This window comes from Chrysochloris asiatica, unplaced genomic scaffold (genome assembly GCF_000296735.1).
Source record: "Chrysochloris asiatica unplaced genomic scaffold, ChrAsi1.0 scaffold00100, whole genome shotgun sequence".
Classification (NCBI taxonomy): Eukaryota; Metazoa; Chordata; class Mammalia; order Afrosoricida; family Chrysochloridae; genus Chrysochloris; species Chrysochloris asiatica.
The window spans coordinates 11,248,738-11,270,777 of NW_006408618.1; the positions used below are offsets into that span (position 1 = coordinate 11,248,738).

General features: G+C 42.3%; 1 protein-coding gene across 1 annotated transcript in view; it reads left to right on the forward strand.

The window, feature by feature from the left end:
- Positions 1-209: 209 nt before the first annotated feature.
- Positions 210-22,040, forward strand: part of FAM20B (family with sequence similarity 20, member B) — a 44,890-nt gene continuing 23,059 nt past the window's right edge. The window contains exons 1-2 of the mRNA XM_006867082.1: positions 210-271; positions 16,029-16,538. Coding sequence (XP_006867144.1) covers positions 16,162-16,538 — 377 coding nt within the window. The 5' untranslated portion in view covers positions 210-271; positions 16,029-16,161. The remainder of the gene's footprint in view (positions 272-16,028; positions 16,539-22,040) is intronic.

Below are 22,040 nucleotides of genomic sequence, written 5' to 3' on the forward strand. Positions count from 1 at the left end.
CCCTGGGATTGGTCGCGGGAAAGGCGTTACGTTAGGACGGTACCAACAGTCGGGCGCTGCGGAGGAGGGGGGACGGCCGGCTGAGCGCGGCGAGAGGAGGCCAGGGAATGGCCCGGCCGGGGATGGGCGGGAGCCGCAATCGCGGCGGCGGCTGGGGCCAGTGAGCGCGGCGTGGGGCTGCCCCTCCCCGGAGGCGGCGGGGGCGGCCAGGGCCGCGCCGCACCGCACCGCACCGCACCGGCGGCCATGGAGCGAGTGTAGGGCCCGGCGGGTCGGCAGGTGAGAGGCGCGGAGGGCGTGCGTTCGACCCCCGCCCCGGATCGACGGCGGGAAAGTGCTGGTGGGCACGCGGGGCGGGGCCGGGGCGCCTTCCTGAGGAGCCGGGCACCGGTACCCCAAGCAGTCCCCGCGCGGCTCAAGACTGAGGGGACGTGGCCTGGGCTGTCGCCTCTTCGGGCCGCCGGCGGCGCGGGCCTTACCCGGGGACGCCCAGGGTCTCCAGGTCCCTCTAGTGAATCGCCCTCGCGCCTGGGCGCGGTCCGCGTAGACGCCCGGTGCCACCCTCGTGTCCCGCCAAGCGCCGGTTACCGCGGCCCGGCGAGATCGCGCCCCCTGGGTGCCTGCCGGGCCCGCCTCTTGGCTGAGAACGCGGGTGACCTGCGGCCGGGAGGCGGGGGTGGCCGGGCCCAGGCTGGGTTCCTGGGGCTCTTCGGGCTCCTCTGGGTCATGCACCCGGCGCTGGCAGTGGAGCACAACTTGAGGAAATGATCGGGTAGTCCAAAGTGGGCTGTACTTGAGATTTCATTTCCGGGTGTGATGGCCCCGCGATTAAAAGCGAACCGTAGTGTTGCAGTTAATGATGAATGTGAGCATTTGTCTATCTACGTGCCTGATTGCGGGATCTGATAAGAGATTCTTTCTAATCAGACTTCTGTTACCTGCACGACTTCTGGTAGGGGGACAAGGGGAAGAAGGATACTGGAGGAGGTAGAGTAGAAAGGACAGAGCAGAGTTAGTCTTCAGGAATTATTCGTTAGTTTCCGAAAAAGCCAGGTCATCATTTGGGTTGGCGAGGAATTTATAATTTGGAGAATGAAAGATGCTTAGTACTGCTGCTACTTAGCAAACCTAGGCTTAGGTATCAGTGTCATCCCCACCCAGCCAGTTTCCTTTTGAAGTTTGATTTGCCTCCTTGAAAAGGGTCTTTTAGCTGTTAAATCCTGGGACTTTATAGATCTGGATTCCGATAAAGTTAGTCTTGCTGTTTATAAACCACATCTATACTCCTTGTGTTGTAAATCCATGTATAAATTTCACTTGAGTTAATTTTTCTAAAATATTGATTTAGAGATCTCAGTGTGCTTGTGTATTACAAATGTTTCTAGAGTGTATGCAGGACCTTTGAACTAAACTTTATGCAAACTTACATATACTGAGGTTAAGTCAAAAAGTATTGCAACTAGAGATTCATATAGAACATTCATAGGTTTCTTCCATACAAAATGTGTTTAAGAGTGTCTGCAATCAGTGTGATGACTACAGACAAGTTCTCTCAGTAATACACTTGTCTTAGTCCCATTGGGGTGCATTTAGAAAAAAAGATGCTTTTTATGCCAAGAAAAAACGGACTCTGAGGCTAATACCACATTTTTAACAAAACTCAAATGGACATGAAGCTTTGCAACACCTTTACGGGAATGCTATCCCACATACAGCAATGTTTTTTTAGATGGATCATGTATTTTAAGGAAGGTCAGGAAGACCTCAAAGATGTGCCAAGGGAGAGAGAGAAGACCATCAACCTTGGCAAATGAGGAAAGGGTAGCTGAAATCCAGAAACTGATGGAAGAAGACCATAGAATTACCACTGATGTGAGCACTACTCAAGTTAGGATCTCATATGGTTCAGTGTTTTTTAGTTTTGAGTGAATTCTTTGGCCTCAGCTAACATTTGGCTGGATGGGTGGGTACCAAAAGTGTTAAGAGAAGATCAGCTAGTTCAAAGAGTTGATCTTTCCAACAATTTTTTAAGCAAGATCAAAATTAGTGAACACAATTGAATGGAATACATCATGATGTATTTACCAATATGATAGAGAGAGCAAGGTACAACCCAAACAGTGACTTCCGAGGGGATCTGCAGCATGGAGAGGTCGGCTCCGAAGGTCACAACTATGTTTTGGAATTCCAAAAGGATAATCTTGTTAGATTTTCTTGAAGGACACAAGGTGATCACAGGAATTTATGAGGAAGTTTTGAGAAAACGGAAAGCTGCATTGGTGAGAAAATGGCCAGGGAAGTTTTGCTGAGGGTGTTCGTGGTCATTTTTTTTCCATCATGACAAGCTCATTTTTTGAAGGTAGCAAGGGCTGTTGCATGAAAATTTCCTTGGGGAACATTGCCCCATTCACTTGACAGGTCTGATCCTGCCCCTTCAGATTTCTTTTTGCTCCCCAAACTCAAAGAACATTTGAAAGGAACAACACAATTTGAATCTCTCGAGGATGTTGAAACTACCGTTTTGACATGGTATAAATAAAAAACACAGAATTCTTCTGTGAAAGGTTGTTGTTAGTGCTGTCCAGTTGGTTACAATTCATATCACATAGGGTTTCCCAGGAACAGATGGGTTTGAAATGCCCACATTGTGGTTTGCAATCCAGTGCTAATCCTACAGCAACACACCAGGACTCCTTGGGAAAGGTTAGAGAGATGGAAACACTCCCTTCAGAAGTGTTTAGATCGCGATCACAGGATATATCTCGATATAATAACTTCACATTTTGATACTTTTTTTAAATAACGGTTTCTCTGATTTTCTAGCATTACTTTTTGACTCACCCTCATATTGTTACTTGTCACCAGGATATGTCTTTGAGAAACTGATGTGCAGGTGTTAAAGATGCTAATAATTTGCCTAAATGCAGCAACAGTTATAGTTAGATTTAAAGTTAAGTTTTCTTAACTTTGTGAAGATATTGGACTTCGGACCCTAGAACCATATACTAGAGTCAACAGGAAGCCTTTCTACATCTGAAAATGCTTATCAAAGGAGAATAAAAAGTACAAGCAAGTAATTCAGACTACTCAATAAAGTGCAGTGATAGAAATGGATAGATGGATCAGATGATAGTGACATCTTGGAGTTCACAGCTTTCTTGCTGGTTGGTGAAAATGTGACATTGATTTGCTCTGTTTCCCTAGACTGGTGGGTAAATTGCTACATTTTGGTTAAAGAATGAAAACTTGAAAACACTTGCCCTGCTTTATTTTCCTGGGTACTTTGGATTAGGGAAGAAACAAAAGAGTCAATATTTCTATCATCTTTTATTTTGCATAACCCTATATATCATAACAAGGATCTCTGGTAGTGTAGTGGTTATGAATCGGGCTGCAAACCTCAGAGTCAGCAGTTCAAAACTACCAGCTGTTCCGTGGGAGAAAGATGAAGCTTTCTGCTCCCGTAAAGATTTATAGCCTCGGAAACCCTGTACAGGGTAGCTATGAGTCGGAACTGACTCCACGCACATAACAACAACATATATCATAACACTTATTTTATGTTTAGTTGATAATCTTTGGAAATTCTCTTGATTTCCATTTGTAGATTTCAACTCTTTACCATTAATCTGGAAGATTCTGCTTCTTATTTCTTCTGAGATTTTGAATCCCTAGATGAAATTTACTTTGTTTCCTTTACTTTCAGTTTCCTATACTTTTTGTGACTATCCTTTTAGTGGTATGAAACCCTAAGCTGGATCCTTCAGTTCTTGAATTGATAACATTTAAAAATAGCTAACCACAGTAATTGGTGTTAATTGATATAATTTTGTAATATGTGGAGGCTTCAAAAAATTTGTGGAAAAATTCCATTACTTTTTCATGTTATTTTTCCCATGATCTTTTTGAAGCTCTCTCATAGAAATAGAATTAAGTGCTCTTTGTATTCTGTGGTTATATTTGTAAATAATAAAAACAGGTGTTGTGCAGGTGAATGTCAGTTCCATGTGGGGCTAAGTGCTGGATAGTTGTGTGGGTTGGCATGGGGAACACAGTTAACATGAGATATTGCAGTTTGTTGTAAAGGGGCACTTTTCTCTCTGCCCCTACCAGTGCCTACTGCGTAGTAGGTGTGCAGGAAATAGTTGTTAGTAGAATGAATGAGTAGAAAATTGAAGGGGAAATTTTCAAATATTTGTATTAAATTGTTTCATTCCTCTTTTTGTCAAAACAAAAACCAAGGAAAATGTGTTTCTGATTCCTGATGAAAATATTCTGTTGGAATGGGTATCTGGAAAGACTTACGTGCAGGCATGCCTGAGATTCAAATCTGATAACGTGGTACTCTAGCCACAGGCAGACCTGAGAGCAACCCATGTGCTCAGGTAAGGTGCATCTTCACAGACTCACAGTCTAAGCCAACTTCTTCTCAGGTAAGGTGCATCTTCACAGACTCACAGTCTAAGCCAACTGAGCCATTGGATTGTGGTGCTTATAGTTCAGTGCCGCTGAGTCAGTTCCGATTCATAGCAACCTTGTATAGGGATTCCGAGGAATGGCTGGTGGGTTTGAACTGCCAACCTTAAGATAAGCAGTCTGGTGCTTATCCTATAGCACCACACCAGGATTAATAGTAAATATCTTGTATGGACTCCTGGTATGGCACTGTAGGATCAGCACTGGACTTTGAACCACTAGGTCAGCAGCTCAAACCCTGCTGAAACCCTATACAGGAGCGCTATGAGTCGGAATTGACAACAACAACAACATCTGGTATGGGGCTGTGGGATCAGCACTGGACTGCAAACCACAAGGGAGGCAGTTCAAATCCACCCACTACTCTTCAGAAGCCCTATACAGTGTTGCTGTGAGTTGGAACCAACTCGACAGCATTTAACAGCAACATTTTAGCATTGCTAGAAGAATCTAGAGTTCTTGGAATTAGCCAGGCGCACATGTGTTATCCTGGCAGTGCCTTGGGCCCTCTCCATTCTTCCTCTTAGCATTTCTAGATCATTGTATGCTCCCAATTCAGATCACCACCAGGAACCTGGTTAGCAGTTGCAGTGGCCTTGAAAGGTGGAAGCAGGGTATGCAGAAGGCAGCAATCTTAAATTGAGTATATAAAACTGGTATGTTGTTGTTAAGTGCTGTCAAATCAGTTCCAACCCATAGCAACCCTGTGTAGGGTTTCCATAGAGCAGATGGTGAGCTTGAACTGCCAACTTTTTGGTTCAAACTGACTTTGTAGTCCAGAGCATTAATCCACAGTGCCATCCCAGGACTCCGTAAAGCCGGTATACATGTTAGATATTTTTGCATTTTGACTGTATTGTGTGTCTGAATGCATTACAGGGCTTAGTTTCCCCCTGTCAGAGTCCACCTTTAAATCAAAGAGCTGGCAATTCAGATTAAAGTCATAAACATAAAGACCTTTCTCTTTTGCTCTTCATTCACCAAGTGTTTATGAGCACCTCTCATGTGCCTTACACTATGCTAGGTTTCTTGGAAATATAAAGAGTGAAGCATGCTCCCTGTACTGAAAGAGGTCACTGTAGTAGAGAGACAGGTGTGCCAAGAACGAATGAATGTAAATAGTTATATTTACAAAGTCATCATGCCTGGAGCCACCCAGTCAAAATTTCAGCACAGACCTACTTGGGGTTGTAATATTTCTGAAAGTGATTTTGTGTGGCCTGTGTGGCTTAATACACTGCAGAACATAAAGTTAAAAATGTAAGATGTTATTGTTGCAGAGAGCTTATGTACCTTTTCAAGAGCTGTATTGAACTGAACATTAAAAATGGACAGAATATGAAAACTTGAAGGGAAATAGTATATAAAATTCCACATTTCCGCACAAGACAGTAATTGCATTGTATAATACAGCTTTAAGTGATGGTTATGTACTGACAATTGAGCAGTGAAATGCCTAGAACGTAGGGAAACTTCATTATACCTGGCCCATTTAAAGCAGAATGCAAATTCTTACGCATTTCCACAGAGTTTCTAGATCAGTGAGCACTGCCTTTGTTGTGCTTACTCACAGTATGAGCTAAATGTGTGTTGTTTTTTTTCTTTTTTGAGGAAGAGGGTTAGAAGATTCCCTAAATCCAGGTTTAAATAGGATGGTGGTGGTGGTTATGTGCCGTGGAGTCAGTTCCGACTCATAGCAACCCTGTACAGGGTTTCTGAGGCTGTAAATCTTCACGGGAGCAGAAAGCCTTATCTTTCTCCCGCGGAACCCTGGTAGCTTCAAACTGCCGACCTTGCGGTTTGCAGTCCGATTCATAGTCACTACGCTGCCAGAGCTTTAAATAGGACAGGATGCAAAAATTAAATTTTAATAAACACTTTACTATACAATTTTTATTCTCAATCCAGGAAGAAAGGCTACATTAATACTTCATTGCTGTTAAGTGCCGTCAAGTCAATTCCGACCCATAGCAACCCAGTATGGGTTTCCAAGGAGCAGCTGGTGAGCTTGAACCATCGACCTTGCAGTTCAAATGACTTTGCAGTCTGACACATTAGCCCACAGCGCCACACCTTCATTGGTGCCTGATAATTGTTTTGGTTGATGTCCTTCATACGGGACTATTAGAGGATTTCATGTAAAGTATTCTGAGTTTACAGATAGTGAATAAATGCTTAAATAAAAGTGAAAACAGTGAGGAAACCTAATGCTGGGACTGATTTGGACGATGAGAATTAAATTTTCTATACCAGTAACTCCAAGTTACTCATAAGGCTCCTCTTAGAGCTTTATATTTTAGGACATGTAAAGCTGTCACCTTTAAAGCACAGAGCTATTTTTCCAAGATGAAGAATATTGTGAAGGGCATTCTGTTTCAACCCTTTTCTGACCTAGAACAAGTTCATGCTTCCCATCTGTTTCAGCTATATTGAATGTGGTAGAATTGAATGTCAACAGAGAAGAGAAGCAGGCTGGTCAGATTAATGGAACAGCCTCCCAGTCTTGTACTTCACGTGGTGGCCACTCTGAAAATTTCTTTTTTGTGTACAGTCTTATCTACTTCTCAAGTTTAGGAAAGGGTTTGGTTTATGGACATAAGACAACTAATTATTATGTGGTGCTGTGGGATGATGTACTGGACTGCAAGGTCGGTTTGAACCACAAGGTTGGTGGTTCAAATTCACCAGCCGCTCCTCAGAAACCCTATATGGGGTCGCTATGAATTGGAACCGACTTGACAGCACTTAACAACAGCAATTTAGCAGTGCAAATGTGTATTCAGTCCCACCTCACATTTGTAACCTTATGTTCTGGAATGTATTAAGCCATACAGTAACTGAAAAGACAAAATTATAGGCTGTTGACTCCAGTCAGAGTTATTTTCATCATCATAATTTCTTCCGTTTAGATTTAAAAGAAGGTAATAATAATGATTAATACTTACTGAGCAATTACTATGGGACATCCCCACTAGAGTAGCTAAGGCACTAAACTTAGCACAGTATACTTAGTAATGTCCTTCATTCTTAACTGTGCTTCAGATAGTAGTGCTCTTGTTTCCATTTTCCCAGAGAAAACTGAGGCCTAAGCATTATGGACCCAGTGCACACGCTCTTAACCACTCTACTATAGAAAAGCTTACTTAAATTGAGAATATGAAAATGAATTAACCTATTAAGTGAAGAGTTAGCAAGGAAAGGAAAAATATACATGGATGCTGTTGTTGTTGGTGTTAAGTACTGTGGTTGGTTCTGACTCACAGTGACCCTGTACAGGGTTTCCAAGGCTATAAATCTTTATGGGAGCAGGAAGCCTTATCTTCCTCCCACGGAACCGCTGGTAGTTTTCGAACTGCCGACCTTGAGGTTAGCAGCAGTTTTTATTTTGGTTGAAGTCTCTTGTTTGAAGATGAAAAGGAAGACTGATGTGCTGTTGTGGCAATGCAGAAATGGCTTGTTTTCTTTGGGCGCTGTACTTGGGATATATTCGGGTAATAACCACTTGATGCTATTCTGTACTCGAAGTTTTGACTTCCTGTATGGAAGCACACAATGCTAAGTGGAAGATTTCTTAATGCTCTTGATTTTACTTTCAATCACTGCTACTAACCATTAGGAAAGACTGCATTTATTTCAGAGAGGGCAGGGGACGGAAACTCCTAACATCTAATAATAGAGCACATTGCTCTAATGTCACGACCAGTTCAAAAACAAAAGAGCAGTAATATATCAGACTTGCCCCAATATATCAGATGTGCATCTATTTTGTACTAATGGTTTGTGATTTTTGCTGTTGTTTGTTTTATCTGTAGTATAAAGCTATTGAGTACCATCAAGTTGGTTCTGACTCATAGCGGCCCTATATAGAATTTCCAAAGCTGTGAATCTTTATGGGAGCAGAAAATTTCATACTTCTCCCTCAGAGTGGCAGGTGGATTAGAACTGCTGACCAGAAGGTAGCAAGCCAACCTGTAACCCACTGTGCCACCAGGGCTCGTAGTATAAAGGTTAAGCTTTATAATCTTGGTATGTGCAGATATGTGAGTTTGTGAGTGTGTGAAGTTAGCCTTGACTGCTCTTCATAGGTCTGACTAGGGCTCAAAGTATGTGAGTAGACTTTACCAACGGTTACAATTGAGAATATATTTTTTGTTATGCTACCTTGATTGTTACGTGCCATCTAGTCAGTTCCGATTCATAGCCACTCTGAATTGGAACAGCTGGTGGGTTTGAATCACTGACCTCTTGGTTAGCAGTCCATTGCTTATCCTACACCGCTACTAATAGGACTACCTTTGTTGTTGTTAAGGGCTGTCAAGTTGGCCTGACTCATAGCAAACTTGTATAGGGTTCCGAGAAGTGGCTGGTGAGCTTTGAATTTCCATCTTGCAGTTCAAACCAACCTTGGAGTCTGACCAGTGCATTAACCCACAGTGCCACACCAGGGCTACCTTTAAGAACCCTTAATTATGTGTCTTCCGAAACATCTACAATGGAGGCAGAAAAGTAATAGAAATGGTGTATAAGTTTCATCATGGGTCTATTGCACTGTGTTGTTGTTAGTTGCAGTGCAGTCAGTTCCAACTCATAGTGACCCTGTACAGGGTTTCCAAGCTCTGTAAAAGGTATTAAAACTCAGTTATAGATATGACCTAACAATTTATCAATGTGATCTGTAGTTATTTTAATGGTTTAATGTTCCGCCATTCCTGAGAGAATTGTTTTTAATCACACAATTTATATTCCTATGTCTTCTCCTCCAATATTTTTAATATCCTCCAAATAGTTATAGGGGTAAAATAGATGTGAGAATGTTGTGTTTTTTCCCAGGCTACTACTTTGGATAATAGTGAAAGGTGAGGGCTTTTGAAAAGGATAGTAAGAACTTGCTCCTGTTGTCTATTGCTGATTTATAAACTTTTCCAAAATTTATCAGTTTAAGTTTATTATTTCTCGTGAGTATGTAGGTCAGCAGGGCTCAGCTAGTTGGTTCTTCTGCCCTGCTGACCTACATATTCATGAGAAATAATAAACTTAAACTGATAAATTTTGGGAAAGTTTATAAATCAGCAGTTGTGGGTGTTTTAAGCTGGGACCTCAGTTGGAGCAGGACTGTCCCCTATGGTTTTACTTTTGTTGCTGGCACCTCAGTTGAGGTGATCAGAATAGCTGGAACTGGACTGCAGGTTGTTATTGTTATGTGCCGTGGAGTCAGTTCTGACTTATCCTGACCCTGTACAGGATTTCCGAGGCTGTAAATCTTTACTGGAGCAGAAAGCCTCATCTTTCTCCTGCGGAACTGCTGGTAGTTTCGAACTGCTAACTGAGATTAGCAGCCCGATTTGGAACCACTGTGCTACCAGAGCTTCTTGTTGTTAAGTGCCGTTGAGTCGATTCTAACCCATAGCGACCCAGTATAGGGTTTCCAAGAAGCAACTGGTGAGCTTGAACCTCCAACCTTTCAGTTCAAACGACTTTGCAATGTGACACATTAACCCACAGTGCCACACCAGAGCTTGGGCCTCATTTCAGTCGGCTGGCCCAAGCTGCTTTACATGATAGCTGGATCCAGAGAGCAAAAGTAGAAGCAGCCAGCTCATTTAAGGCCTAGTCTCAGAACTGGCGCATGCCCACTTCTACGGCATACTGCTGGTCAAATCTAATTATAAAGCCAGCCCAGATTCAGGGGGAGGGCAAATAGAATCCACCTCTTGATAGAAGGAAGTGTCCATGTTTACAGACAATCAAAAAAAAAAACTCTTAAATTCAGGTCTGACCTCTTATACTCACTAAACCTTCAGAAGTTTGCTGAAACAACAGTTTCCAAGGAAGGAGTTTGTAAAAGGATCCTTATAGTAGGACCCATTTAGTAGAAATACACTTGTAATTCTTTTTCAGGATCAAGGGTAGGGAGACATGAATAAATATTACATGCTAAGTAAAACCTGCAGGGGCTGGCACCTTATAAAGCAAAAATATATGTGAAGGAAGACACAAATGTTTTCCACTAAAAGGAGCAACAGACAAGAGGTAAGACTGCAGCCTGTCAAAGGTGGAAAACACGTGAGACCCAGAATAACAAGGTAATCCTACTGCGTTCTGGCCCTCACAGGTTTCACTGTAATCATTTAATCAGTTCTACGCCCTTGCTGCAAATCTCCATTGTTAATAGCCGTCTGTATGAAATATTTACACTGAATCTTTTCCTTGTGGTACTTTACACTCACAAGACATGCTGAATTTTTACTTAGGTGACTAGAACTAATAGGGCCACCACCAGGGTTCCTTTGTTGTTGTTGTTTGGTTTGGCCACTGAACTGGAAACATACAAAGGTTGTTATTAAAACTTGGAGTTGCTGTGAGCAAAGGCTTAGATTTTTCTCTAGCCATCATGTACAGCAGCCTGCTGAATCATGAGAGACATATATGGAGAGACTCAGCCAGTCTTAGCTACACTAGCCACCCCAGCTGAGGTGCCAGGCACAGAAGTAAAGTGATAGGGAACATCCTTTAACGTAATGAGAAGTAGCGTGAAGTTATCACTTGGTCACAGGGAGACTCAAGGGCACAATGCTATCAGTAGGGTTTGGATCCTCACTTGTGGCTTGTAGGAGCCTCTAAGAAGGTAATAAGCTTGGGGCCAGGTGTTCATTCTCATGTGACTCAGCAGCCGTGTACATTGAACCTCATCATACCATGACTCACTGGCCTCAGAACTGATATGTTTTCTTGTATATGTTCTTCCAAACACCAGTTGGATTCTCAGTTATCACTTATACTTAGTTCTCACTTTTTCAGTGGGATCTCTCTATTCTCCCAAAGCAGCTTTAGAGTCATAAGTTTGTCCTTATAAAGCCTTTATCAAACATGTAAAATGGTTGTGTGTGTGATCTTCCAAAACCAGCCCCATTTAACCTATAGAGCTGAGAGTAAAGCCAAGATTCGGTAGGAAAATTTCTTATGAAGGTCTACCTTCCGGAGTTCCAATCTGGGAGTTCATACCGCTTTTTGGTGTGAGATCTATTTTTAAATGTACCATTTGTACTGCCTTTATTTTAATATTAAACACATTTTGAGTTACTACATTGAGTCTATTTGTTCTTTGAGGTAGGCTCTGTCCCACATAACAGAAACATTAAATAAATGACCAGAATATAACTGAACAGCGTTATACTGTATGAGGCATTTATGGGAGGAAATAAGGACATGAAAAAGAGCAGACAGAATCCACTGGGAATGTTACTGAGCTTTTCATGAATATCTTGGAATGTACCCAGTGATTTCACTTTAATTTCCTTAGATCTGAAACGGGAGATCCTCTTAGAAACCCAGTTTGTAGAGTTTGTAGTATGCTGCTTATCTCAAAAAAGGAAGGAAACTAATATAGCATGGAAACTCTTATCTTGGGCATTCTTTCTTCTCAAGCATGAAGGAGTAGAGGGGGGAGGTCATCCTAAAGGTTAAGGAGACCATCGTTAAAGGATGGGATTATTCTGAGTCACTTTGCTCATACATTTTTTTCTGGAACCGGAGTCCTGCAAGCTCATAGACTTTGTAGCAATGCCACTATAATCTCTACATTGATAGTTGTTTCCGATTGCTTTGAACTTGCCCCGTGGGATAAAGGAGTGGCAGCTTTCTAGCTGTAAGAAACCTCTTTATGATCTGCCAGTATTTCCTCAGAAAAAGAGATCCTACACTTTGAAACCACCAAATAAACTGAATAGGGAGGGTACTGGCAGAGAAGTAGCTTCCTTCCCAGAAAAGGAGGATGGCTGGCACCCTCTGCCAATATTAAGGTGCCAGTTGATACTCATTTCGTACTGAATGCCAAAGGAGATTGGCATCTGAGTCCTAAGATATTTGCAAAGCTTATTTGTTGTAATTTGTTCTGTTTAGGTTAAGGAGGCATTTACCCTTACTGTGTTAGTACCATGGGGCATGGAAAGATGGCTAAGATAACTAAGGAGCCAAGATACTGATGATGTTGTTGTTGTCAATTGGTTCTGACTCATAGTGGCCCTATGTAGGGTTTCCGAGGATCAGCTGTTGGATTTGAACTGCCACCCTTGTGGTTCGCAGTCCAGTGCTGATCCTATATCACCAATGTAACCTTATGCACAACAGAACAAAACACGGTCTGGTCCTGCACCATTCCCACAACCATTGCAGCTGCCACTGGGATAAGGGGATTAATTATGTACAAGAAGGTGTTATAAGGGCAGAATGTAGTTAAGGACTGTTACTCTGAAGTTACTCTGGAGTATGAGAAGAGACCAGAAACAGCCTTGAGATGGGCTTTGAAAGGTAGATTAAATTCTAAATGGAGAAATAGAAGAAAGGGGAAGAGAGAGATACGGAGGGAGCTCCAGGTGTGAGGAATGGCAAGGGTGGTATAGGGGAGACACAGCCTGTTCAGTTGGTCCATTTTGGCTAAAACTGAGAAGAGGAACAATGAGAATGGTGCCTAGCAAAGTAGATTGAAGCCATTTACGGCAGACTTGAACACCTTACTAAGGAATGTAGAGATGAAAAGTGGTTCAGTGATGAGTAAAGTGGTTTGGGCTGCATGATCTAGGCTGAACTGGAGAAGCCGGAGGCCTAGAAGCCAGTTCTATCAGGTCCTTTAGGAGGTGGGGGCCACAAGAGTGTGTTGGAGGCAGGCAAGTGGAGGGCACTTGTAGAGAACATTGCGAATCTTGGTTTTCTTCGTTCTACCAGGATGTGGTGACTAATCACAGACAAGCAAACTTTTGTTCAGCCTTTATAAAATTAAAAAAACCTATTCTCGCTGCTAATCTGTAGAGGGGAAATAGTGAAACACAAGTATATAACAGTTGAACTCTCCAATTATTGCAATATAAATTTCTATCCTAATTGAGTAAATGAATGGTTTGCAACCCTGGATCAGTAAATATGTTCTTCTGTTGCATTTTCTAAAAGTAATGAGATTTCAAAACTTAAAAGCACATAAATTCAGATTGCTGAGTTGGACGAATTGTTTTACCTGAATGTTGGTTATGCTGGAACTTCTATTGCATCTATGGTAAAAAAAAAAAAAAAAAAATCCTGACAGCCTTAACCTTTACACTGAATGTCTGGTTGTGTGTGTGTGTGTGTGTATATATATATGCTGTTGTGTGCCATTGAGGTCAGCCATTGCTTCCTCAGCACCTCCAGATGTGACTGCCTGCAAATGCAGTACAATTCTAGCACAAAGGGTACTCGCTTTCTCCAGAACATCCTTCAGTACCGAAGTCCAGTTAACCCAGAAACTTCTATTGGGGTTGTTCATTTCAGTTAGGAAAAAAGGAAGCCCTCCCTCATGCTATATGTTGTTAAGAGCCATTGAGTTGGTTTCAACTTATCATGACCCTGTATAGGGTTTTAAGGAATGACTGGTAGATTTGAACTTCTGACCTTGTGGTTAGCATGATTAGCAGTCCAGTGCTGCTTAACTTACAGCGTCACACCAGGTCATACACACACACACAGATGGAGTGTTGTGACTCTACAGGATATGCACTAGATTATGACCATAAAGCCAGTGCTTTGAGCCCACCAGCTGCTTCATGGGAAAAAGATGGGAGTTTCTGCAAAAGGTTTGCAGCCTCAGAAACCATCTACAGGGTTAGCTTTGAGTCAGAAACGACTGGAAGGCAAAGGAACAACTGATATATAAATATTTATATAAGTTTTTATCCTTATTGAGTAGATGAATGGTTTGCAACCCTGGATCGATGAATGTGTTCTGAAGTATTTTCATCCACTCAATTATATATATAGCATTGGGGTCCTGGTGTGGCGCTGTAGGACTAAGAAGTTCAAATCCACCAGCTGCTCCTTGGAAACCCTATACAGGATCGCTAGAGTCGAAACCAACTCTACGGCTCTTAACAACAACATATAGCATGAGGGAGGACATACAGCTCTCCTAGTACTGCAGTTAGGAGTTCTGGTGTGGCGCTGTGGGTTAATGTGCTGGACTACAAAGTCATTTGAACAGTAAGGTCAGCAGTTCAAGCTCACCAGCCATTGCTTTGAAACTCTATACAGGGTTGTTATGGGTCAGAACCGACTTAATGGCACTTATCAACAATGGTACTGGAGTGAAGTCAATCAGTAATCACAGGGAACTGTTTTCCTGAGTTTCACACAAAACTTGATATCGTCACAATTACATTTTGGTTGCACTCAGATTGCTTTTGTTTCAGCTCTATACTCCCTGGGAGAACATGATGAAACAAAACAGGTGGCTGGAGATAATTAGGATTTGAATTTACCCTTCATTTTTCAGTTTCCTTAATGAAAACCAATAGGAACAGAGGGGTTAGTCACTGGTAATAAGTGCAGATCAGCTGCTCCCTGCAAGGTATTGCCCTTCAAGCACACCATTGCTCCAGTGGACTGTTTTTGAATGGGTTTCCAGCTGTTAGAAGGGGAGCAGTGGCAAAAGTTTGGGTGGGAGTGTCTCAGCTAAAATTACTTGCCCTCTACTTTTCATTGGTTTTATTCTCTTCGATGAATGGTTTGAGTTTTCCATTGAATTGGAGAGTGAAACAGCATCCTGTTATCTTCTTGTCATCTGTCTTTCCCCAATGCTGTGCCAACTGGAGGCATGTAGCAGAGCAAGCTTGTGCACGTTTTAAATGACCGTGTGGCGTGAAAAGCTGCCTGTCAGCATGCCAGTGAGACTTAATTGTATGTTGTTGACACCCTTGCAGAAGTCTTGCATTTGAGATCTTTTAGCTTGAGAATTGCCCCGAGTGGTGAGCCCTACACTGGGAGCAGCATTTCTTTATGTCTGTTAACTGCCTGCCCTTTCCACACAGTAGGTTCTCTAGTTCCAAGTTTTGTTCGTTTTCTGGTCGTGGCCTACTAATAGCCAGATGACGATGGTATATGGTTTTCCTTTTCTTAATTTATCCAGATTTAATTATCCATATTTTACAGGGATTTTAACTTTGAAAAAGAATTAGTGGGGACTGATTAAGTCAAGACATGTGTGTGGGCGTTGTATTTAAATATTGGTACAGTATACGTGACAGGATTTCAGGATATTTAGATTTAGGCCAGAATCTTTCAGCATGTCATAAAGCTTAAATTTGGAGAAGATAAGAACTGTAAAGTTACCAAATATTGGTGGCTTTCAATGTTCAAAAGTCCTTTGTGGATTTTAAAAAAGATATAAATAAAAATTAAGGAGTGTGCATATCTTAGTGTTTGTTGTTATTGTGCTATGTCTCACGGTTTTATTTACTAGGCATTTGTAGCAGGCCAACTGCCGTGTTATAGGAATACATAGTAAATGTTGAAATGTACATTTTCATCATAAGTCCTAGATTTTCTGCATTCTAATTAAAACAGGAATATTTGATTTTAAATTCTCTTACCTATTAGGTCCTTCCTTGGACTAGTTAATTTTAAATTAGTGTACTTTCTCAAGCATAAGATTAGCAAAGCTAAAAGGGTAAGTAATAGAAGCTTGCAAAAGATACAGGATGAAAGAATAGAATTTCTGATCAAATTTTGCTTTATACTTGGGCTTGCAGGAATTGTGGGAGGCGCTTCAGTGAAGAAATGGACCAGTGTGTTTAAGCATGGAATCTCCTTGCTAATCTTCACCCACAGTTCTCCTTGATAAGGGAGAGAGATCGGGTCAGGGGAGAAGGAAAAGAGGTCAACATGAAGCTAAAGCAGCGAGTCGTGCTGTTAGCAATTCTCCTTGTCATCTTTATCTTCACCAAAGTTTTCCTGATTGACAACTTAGATACATCAGCTGCCAACCGGGAGGACCAGAGGGCTTTCCACCGAATGATGGCTGGCTTGCGGGTGGAGCTGGAGCCCAAGCTGGACCACACCTTGCAGTCTCCCTGGGAGATTGCAGCCCAGTGGGTGGTTCCCCGGGAAGTGTACCCTGAAGAGACACCAGAGCTGGGGGCAATCATGCATGCCATGGCCACCAAGAAAATCATTAAAGCTGATGTGGGTTATAAAGGGACCCAACTGAAAGCCTTACTGATACTTGAAGGAGGACAGAAAGTTGTCTTCAAGCCTAAGCGGTAAGTTTTCATCGTGGCAGCTGTAGATGCGAGTTGATTCATTCATTTAACTTGGAATTTATAAAAGAGTATTGATCTCCTTTTCTTGGTTTTCTCTGGTGAAGTGAGAGGGATAAACTAGAAGATCTGGAAAGTTTTCTAGCTTCTGTGTTTTATCACACTTTGAGTAGGGAAAACCTACAGGGACAAGCACTTGGTTCATGGTAAGACTCAACTTTTTGACAGAGCTCTTCTTGATTTGTAATATATCATATTATGATCAGTTGTTCGAAATACAAAATGAATTGGTTAGGATATAAGCAACTTGTCACCAAAAGTGTGTAAATATGACTAATCTCCAAAAGTGTGTAAATAAAGACTGATAACCTCATGAGCCTCAGATACAGTCAGGATGCTGTTTAGAAGCTAGGAAAGTGAGACTTCGTCTCTCAGACTTCAGATATATTATTGGGGAGGGACCAGTCCTTGAGAGAAGACATCATGCTTGTTGGTAAAGTGAAGGGTCAGTGAAAATAGAGGAAGACCCCAAATGAAATGGATTGACACAGTGGCAGCAGCAATAGGCTCCAACATAGCCACAGTTGTGAGGATGGTACAGGACTGGACAGTGTTTCCTTCTTGTTGTATAAGTTTACTGTGAATTGGAACCGACTCAGTGGCACCTAACAACAATAGCCTCATGTCTTGGGATGCATAGAGTAGGAGTTGCCCAGAGTAGGAGTGGGTTTTGGGTGAGTGGTTTTCATTTTCTGTGGTGTATGAATTTGAAATAAGTTAACATGATGATGGTACTGGTGTGCCACCAAATCTGTTCTGATTCATAGTGACCCTGTGTAGAGTTTCTGAGGCTGTAAATCTTTATGGGAGCAAAAAGCCTCATCTTTCTCCCTCAGAGCAGCTGGTAGATTCAAACTACTGACCTTGTAGTTAGCAGCCCAACTCCTAACCCATATATATGTGCTGTTGTTGGTAAGTGCTTGAGTCGGTTCTGACTCATAGCAACCCTTTATGGGGTTTCTGAGTCTTTTTAAATCTTTATGGGAGTAGAATGCCTCAATGCCTCATCTTTCTCCCGTGGAGCAGCTGGCAGGCTCGAACCGCGGACGAACCGCGGACGTTGTAATTCACAGCCCAGTGCTTATCATATGGAGCCACTGTGCTCCCCCTCTGTCAAGATTACCTTTTTAGTATTCTTGAATATGTATGTTTTCCCTCCCTTCAATAATGCTACTTCTAGTTGCACATTTCTCATTCTAAAATGTTTTACTCCAAGATTTAATTAACTAGTCTTTTCCTTCATCTTTTGTTCCCTTCCAATTTATCCTTCCCCATGCAGCCAGCCTGTTCTTGTAAAATGCAAATTTGATCATACTGTTATTATGTATAAATCATTAATGGATTCCCTTTTTTATTCAGAAGCATGTCCTTATAATGGTTACAAGATGGTCCTCTGTGGATATAGAGCTTAACTCTTTAGCTCACTCTTCCTTCATGCTAAATACTACACCTGGCTCTCCCAGAGCTTGGTGTCTTCTCATGTGGTGCTCCTTTGACTAGGAGGCTCTCCTCCTTTCTTGTTTTTCAGATGTCTAAACTAGATTCTTAAGGAGATCTGGTAGTGTAGTGGTTACGAATCGGGCTGCAAACCGCAGTTCGAAACTACCAGCTGCTCCGTGGGAGAAAGATGAGGCTTTCTGCTCCCGTAAAAATTTACAGCCTCAGAAACCCTGTACAGGGTTACTATGAGTTGAAACCGACTCCAAGGTACATAACCACCACCACCACCAAACTAGAGTCTTGATGTAGTGCTGTGGGTTAATGCACTGGACTGCAAGGTCGGTTTGAACTGCAAGGTTGGCAGTTCAAGCTCACCAACTGCTCCTCAAAAACCCTATACAGGGTCCGCTGTGGGTCGGAACTGACTTGACGGCACTTACCAACAACAAACTAGAGCCTCAACACTCAAATCAGGCAACATGTCTCTTAGGAGGCCCTGTCAGGGTTGGTGTGAGTTTTCCTTTCTGTTCATTTCTCTCCCATAGAACTGAGTCTTGTTGTGGTGGCATTGTTGTTAGTTGCCGTCCAGTACATCCTGGCTCACAGCAACTCTGTTTTAAAGTTACTGAGTACAACTGCTCCATAGAGTTGTCTTGGCTATAATCCTTTTGTCAGGAGTTAGTTACCTGTAGAATGTCCTCAAAGTTTGTCATGTCTAAAATTCTCTGTGTGATAGACATTTGTCATTCCTTAGTGGAACTTTTGAGAAAATATAATACATAGCTTTGGGTTTCTTGCTAGATTGGGAGAAGAAATATGGGGGGAAATGTACAAAATTCAACTGTGACCAGAATAGTTGGCCCAGCTTCCTCTTTGTTACCCAACTTTAGGTAGATAGGTCCTTGGGAGGTGCCAATGATCCACATTAGGCTACTAACCAAAAGGTTGACAGTTCAAATCCACCCAGTGGCCTGTGGAAGAAAGGCCTCGCCATCTGCTTCCATACGATTACAGCCATTGAAAGCCCAGTGGAGTGTACAGTTCTACTCTGGAACATGTGGAGTCACAGAGTTGGCATCAACTTAGTGGCAATGGGTTTGTTTTTTAAATAAGTAGATAAATTCCTGGGTAATGCAGATGATTTGCACTTGGCTATGAACTGAAGGATTGGTGGCGAATCTACCCAGTGACACCATGGATCTGGTGATCTACTTCCATAAGATTTCAGCCACAGGACTGTTACAGTTTTATGGGGTCACCATAAGTTGGAATCAACTCAATGGCAATGGGTTTTTTATCGGCAGATATAAAGCAGCCAGACAGTGACTATATTGATAGTTCAGGACTGGGAAGGATTTGGAAATGGGAAGTATTATGTATAGAAAAAGCACACATTAGGAAAATTTTAAAACACAGTAGATTTTTGGAGAAAAGAAAAGTCTCATTGGTGGGTATTGTAGGAAAATTATGATTTTGTGGGCATCGGATGCACATCACATACCAGGCAATACTACTAAGTTCTTTTGTATCTATTAATGCTTTTAACCCTCATCACAACTGTAGATACTAACAGTTATTTTCAAAGGAAGAACATGTGGCTTAGAAAGTAACTAACTAGACAAGGTCACCCAGCAATAACCAGTAGAGCTAAGGTTTGAACCCAGGCCTGCCAGAGTTCTGAGCAGTTTGTATTCAGCCATACACATGTAATTCTCTAAGTTGATTTGTTTACGTTCCTGTAAGTGTGATGACACGGAGCACCCAAAATCACTAGTTTAGTTCTACAATATGATCCCTGACTTCTTGGTTTGTAGCAGAGTGATAGAAGGAAAACTGAAAACAAAAGTCACTGTGTAGAAAGAGATGGATTTGGGGCATTTTGTGTTTCACAACCACAGCTTCCACTCTGGAGAACTGAGGGATTGAGGGTCCCGTGGGACAGGACTACAGTAAGTGTTATAAGACACATAATCTGATAGTGAGCAGTATTAGCCCAGGTTCTTTGCAGGTATTGTCTAAGTGGAGAGAGGAGAGGCCGGGCTGATGGGTAGAGGAGGTGATAGAGAAATGTATACACCAACTAAGTCACGGCTTTCTTCATCTCAGATCTCCTACTCTCACTGCAGCCTTTCCCTTCCTTTGTCTCCAATACCATCATGAAAACGACTTCCATTCTTCTCCCAAATGCCTATATTATCCTGTGCTCTTCAGCTTTAAAATATCCAGGGGCTTCCCACTTGCCCACCTGACACAACCAGTCTCCCAAGCCTCATGGCGAAACCCTTCACAATCTGGTCCTCTGTATGCCCACCTTGTCCTCCCTTTTGTCTTTGTTTGCCACACTGGCCCCCTGACCTTTGTTTCCTAAACAGCCACATCTCTTGGCCCTGCCCGCACTCAGCAAGCCACCTGGCCTGGGCCCTCGGTGACAGCTCTCTGAGTCACTGCACACACTGCCTGTGCTGCTTTACACCAGTACTGTCACAGGCTGGTGAAGGTGGGTGGAGGTTTAAATGCTGTAGAAATTGACTGCGGTCCTTAAAACACCCAGCAAATTGTTGTTCTGACCCCCAGGGCCAAGGAGGCTATTTAGCCCTACTGTAAGTGCAAGCTAATGCCCTTGGTCAGACTCTGATGTCCTTCACCAGGAGGACAGGAGTGATTTATGGGCAGTTACTGTATGAATTTTGCTGCTCTGTCAGTGACTGAAGATGGATCACTCTGCTGAGAGGAGGCTCTAAGTCCTTACATTGGAGGCCAGACATGCACCTTCTTTAATGGCCGCTTGTGGTTTTCACGTTTCTAGAACTTGGTTATCCATGCCCCCTCAGAGAGAATACATATATGACATATAAAGGAATACGCATATACTGCCTTACATTATAAAAGTGACACACACACACACCCAGTATAGCTGTATCCTTTCTGGAAGTAAATTGATTTTCACAGACAAAAACTGCAGTCATGGTGCACAAGGAACAAGACAGCAGGAGCTTAGGAGTGGGTGGAAGTGAGTGAGTGAGCATAGGGAGCGCTGAAAGGGATCTTAGAGATCAACTCATCTGTCTCCTGATTTTCTAGATGAGGAAAATGAGATCCAGAGACTTCCTGGACTCTGCATTTCATGCAATTGAAACACAAGCCCGAGACTCAGGTCTGACTGCTGTGTAGTCCTTCCTTCAGGATTCTTACTCTTTTCTCTTTTCTTTCTCTCCCTTCCTGTCCAGTCCACTCCCACCTCCACCTCCAAAGTTCCTGGATTCCTCTAGGGTTTTACATTTTGTTCCAAGCAGCCTTGAGCATTGGAAAGCTCCTACTGTTCCACTGAAAGGAGTGGACTGCACATAATCACAGGTCTCCCACTGGTGTCTGGACACATTACATGTCCAGGGACTGTCCCTAACTCTGCAGACAGCACACAGACGGCTATACTACAGCGAGAACTGCCTGACTAGTGTCAGATTGTGCTGTAATCATATTTTAAGACTGAGGGTTTTATTTTAGAGGTAGCCAATCTAATGCCTTAAAAAAAATCCTTTCACAGTAGAGACAAAAAACACAGTTGAGTGTATTGACCATGTTGCAAAGAAACTGAGATCCAACCAGGTAGTGCTACATGGCTGTTTTCCAACATAAATTTAATCTTAATGCAAGGTGTGTTTTGTGGACATTGTTTCACTTCATATTCTAAGTTGGAGGCCACGTCAAGTATCGTTTTCTATTTCCGCATAGCTGTTTTGGCATTGGAAAGTGTCTTTAATGTAACTACTTTTCTTAGCTTCAGTCTCAACTCAGTTTTATGTCACAGCTTCCTAATGAAACCTAACAGGTCTTGAATTCAGAAAATGCAAAACAGGTGAACAGCAGTGGTCATAGGTGCATTCAACATTTTCCTTTGCAATTAAAGATTAATGTCTTTTAGAATTAAGCAAAAGAAGTTTGCCAGTTTGTATTATCTTTTGTTCATGTCATGCAAATGATGTAAGATGGTAGCAGTGCACTTTG